The 3,800-nt window shown below is 40.6% G+C and overlaps 1 protein-coding gene across 1 annotated transcript; it reads left to right on the top strand.

The window, feature by feature from the left end:
* Window positions 1-803: 803 nt before the first annotated feature.
* On the top strand, window positions 804-1,746 carry LOC116470908 (small ribosomal subunit protein uS2-like). The gene has a single exon (XM_032755867.2). It carries the CDS (start codon window positions 804-806, stop codon window positions 1,689-1,691), a length of 888 nt encoding a protein of 295 aa, XP_032611758.1. The 3' UTR covers window positions 1,692-1,746.
* The last annotated feature ends 2,054 nt before the right edge of the window (window positions 1,747-3,800 follow it).

Here is a 3,800-nt window from a genome sequence, read left to right as displayed (position 1 = left end):
ACCTAGCTTTTCAATTACTCAGCTCTGAAAGTGTTTCTTCATCTGAAAATGGTCATAATGATACTTAGCTTTTAGAGTTGGTAAGTATTAAGATATGTGATACGTGAAAGGTGTTTCAGTCCGATGTCTAAACGCACAAGAAATGGTGGCTATTATCAAAACAACTTTCAGTGGTCCTGTCTGGTTAGGGTGACCATGTAATTTATCATCCAAGACAGGGAGCTTTTGAGAATAAAAGCAGAAGCTATTCGTAATTACACTAGAACACGAGGCGTAAACCAGGACTGTGGGCAAACTGAGGACCGTAGTCATCCTATTACTGACATATCCATCCTAAAGTAAGGTAGGCTTGCTAGACATGAAAGAGAAACAATACATAAACCTCTAGTTTAAATGTGACAAACATTGCAATTTGATATTTTTTCTCTTCTTTTAATTTATTTGTGTTATTGCATGAATTGTAAGATAATAATTAAGAAATGAGAACTGTTTTGGTGATTTGGAATAGAGAGTCTCTGTTGTAGGACAGAACTGCCTTAGACACACACACAAACAAACAAAAACCTTAAAGGTGAACTGATCTCATTTTACATACAAAGAAACCAAGTTGAGAGAGGATAAATAACTCAATGAAATCCACAAAATTAGCAGGAGGGAAACTACAAGTACAGTCTTGAGTTTGCCCACTGTCTACTTTCAATCTCATTATAAAAATGGAGTGCCGCCTTTCCACGCTATCTGTAGGGGGTGTCCATACGGCGTTGTTCTGGATTCCTGTCGTAACTTAAAGGGAAACTTTCACAATGTCCGGAACTCTTGATGTCCTGCAAATGAAGGAGGAGGATGTCCTTAAGTTCCTTGCAGCAGGAACCCACTTAGGTGGCACCAATCTTGACTTCCAGATGGAACAGTACATCTATAAAAGGAAAAGTGATGGCATCTGTATCATAAATCTGAAGAGGACCTGGGAGAAGCTTCTGCTGGCAGCTCGTGCTATTGTTGCCATTGAAAACCCTGCTGATGTCAGTGTTATATCCTCCAGGAATACTGGCCAGAGGGCTGTGCTGAAGTTTGCTGTTACCTCTGGAGCCACTCCAATTGCTGGCCGCTTCACTCCTGGAACCTTCACTAACCAGATCCAGGCAGCCTTCCGGGAGCCACGGCTTCTTGTGCTTACTGACCCCAGGGCTGACCACCAGCCTCTCACGGAGGCATCTTATGTTAAGCTACCTACCATCGCGCTGTGTAACACAGATTCTCCTCTGCGCTATGTGGACATTGCCATCCCATGCAACAACAAGGGAGCTCACTCAGTGGGTTTGATGTGGTGGATGCTGGCTCGGGAAATTCTGCGCATGCGTGGCACCATTTCCCGTGAACACCCATGGGAGGCCATGCCTGATCTCTACTTCTACAGAGATCCTGAAGAGATTGAAAAAGAAGAGCAGGCTGCTGCTGTAAAGGCAGTGACCAAGGAGGAATTTCAGGGTGAATGGACTGCTCCAGCTCCTGAGTTCACTGGTACTCAGCCTGAGGTTGCAGACTGGTCTGAAGGTGTACAGGTGCCCTCTGTGCCTATTCAGCAGTTCCCTACTGAAGACTGGAGCGCTCAGCCTGCCACGGAAGACTGGTCTGCAGCTCCCACTGCTCAGGCCACTGAATGGGTAGGACCAACCACTGACTGGTCTTAAGCTGTTCTTGCATAGGCTCTTAAGCAACATGGAAAAATGGTCGATGGAAAATAAACATCAGTTTAAAAAAAAAAAAGAAATGGAGTGCCTGTCCCCTCCCATCTGAATATCCCTTATAATGGACCTTTGAATGAGCTCTGTCCATATTAACCAGAAACAATCTATACTTATCAGTACTGCGTTCCACCCCCAAACATTTAAAATAATTCAAAGCATGCCTAAATGTATGAGAGGTTGGTGATTTTCACCATAAAATATATTTATTTTTGGTCCTCATGAATTTATATTTACAATAAGATTGATATTTAATTGTTTTAAATGAAAGGTGTTAATTTAGATCAGAGACAAGAATGAAAAGAAGAAGGGTGTCACAAATTAAGATTTGGAGCACTTTGATGAGGATCTTAGATTATTTGAAGGTGTGAGGCTTGATAACCCAAAGAGATGAAAGTAAACAATGGAATTGGAAGAGCATAACATATTTCAGAGTAATAAGAGCTGACGTTTATTGATTACTAGGTATATGGCAAGTAGCATAATGCTTCATATGCATTATTTAATTTTTGAGGTTGTCATATAATACAGATAATATCATTATTCCAACTTTAAAGACAAGGAAACATTAAAAAAAAAAACAAAATGTTAAATATCCTTAAATGTGATTATGTAAACCATTATTTTATGTAGTTTACTTTGTTCACATATACCTCAACCTGTACCAAACAACAACAGCACAACATTTAAGATGACTTGCAAAGATAGATAAAATACAGCGTAATAAAATACATTAAAAAAAGACAATGAGGCAAAATGACCATATGTTAGGAAAATAGGAGGATCCAGAGACAGAAGGGTATACAAAACAAACAATAAAATAAGCACATTTGCTAAAAATTGGCCACATTAAATCCAACATGAATGAAGAAACAGTAAATTACAAGATTCATGAGGTCCATAAAATAAAAGTAAAGCAAGTTTTGGAAAAACTCTTTTGCTACTGCTATTGAGACCAGAGAACATTTTCTCTAAGGAGGCCTCATAAAGCATAACAGTATTAATCACTAACAATTAATTCAGTACTTTGCCTCCCTTACCTCATGTAATCTTCATAGAAAACCGGTATTATTCTACTTTCAAAGATGAGAAAACTGAAGCACAGAGAGGTTAAAGAAATTGCTTAGAGTCTCACAGCTAGTAAGAAGCAGAACTGTGATCCCAACCCAGGTCTATCTGGGTCCCCAGCTGGGCTTTTATACTAAATCACATCAATTCTTGCAAGTTTCCATGCAGTGTACACTGGAATGCATTGGAAAGGGATTTTCCTGTTTCTCACCACTCCCCCCAATAGGCTGCAATGAAATAATTCCAGGCAGAATTAGGCAACGACAATTCCATTTGTAGTCAATCTAATCAAGAGTCAAGAATGAATGAAGCTGGAAGTCATCATTCTCAGCAAACTAACACAGGAACAGAAAACTAAACACCATGTGTTCTCACTCGTAAGTGGGAGTTGAACAATGAGAACACATGGACACAAGGAGGAAAACATCACACTTCAGGGCCTGCCGCGGGGCTGGGGGCAAGGGGAGGGAGTGCATTAGGACAAATAGCTAATGCATGCAGGGCTTAAAACCTAGATGATGGGTTGATAGGTGCAGGAAACCAACAATGCCCATGTATAGCTATGTAACAAACCAGCATGTTCTGCACATGTATCCCAGAACTTAAAAAAAAAAAAAAAAGAATGTATGTCTCTCACTTAATTCTTCTTAGGACACAGCCTTAGAACAGAATGTCACAGTTTGCTGGACAGTCTGTTATGTTGTGAATGGATAACAGGGATGGGGTGAGGATCACCTAAGTCCCCTGGATAACTAGTTGTGTCTTCGATAGCCATAGTCCCAGGCTGGTTGCTTCAGGGCTCATAAACTTGCTCAGTGATCTAAATAGATGGCAGAAACCACGATCATCAGCTCTCATTGCTCTTCCAAAACTACCTGAGCCTGGTCAAAGGGGTGCTACCACTTTGCCATCCATTCTCGCCTCCAGTTGTAGAGCATAACCCTTGCCCATTTGTAAAGGGCTCCATGAAAATATTGGAGGTATTTG

Source organism: Hylobates moloch, unplaced genomic scaffold, assembly GCF_009828535.3.
Source record: "Hylobates moloch isolate HMO894 unplaced genomic scaffold, HMol_V3 SCAFFOLD_6, whole genome shotgun sequence".
Classification (NCBI taxonomy): Eukaryota; Metazoa; Chordata; class Mammalia; order Primates; family Hylobatidae; genus Hylobates; species Hylobates moloch.
This window is presented reverse-complemented; position numbering and strand designations above follow the sequence as displayed.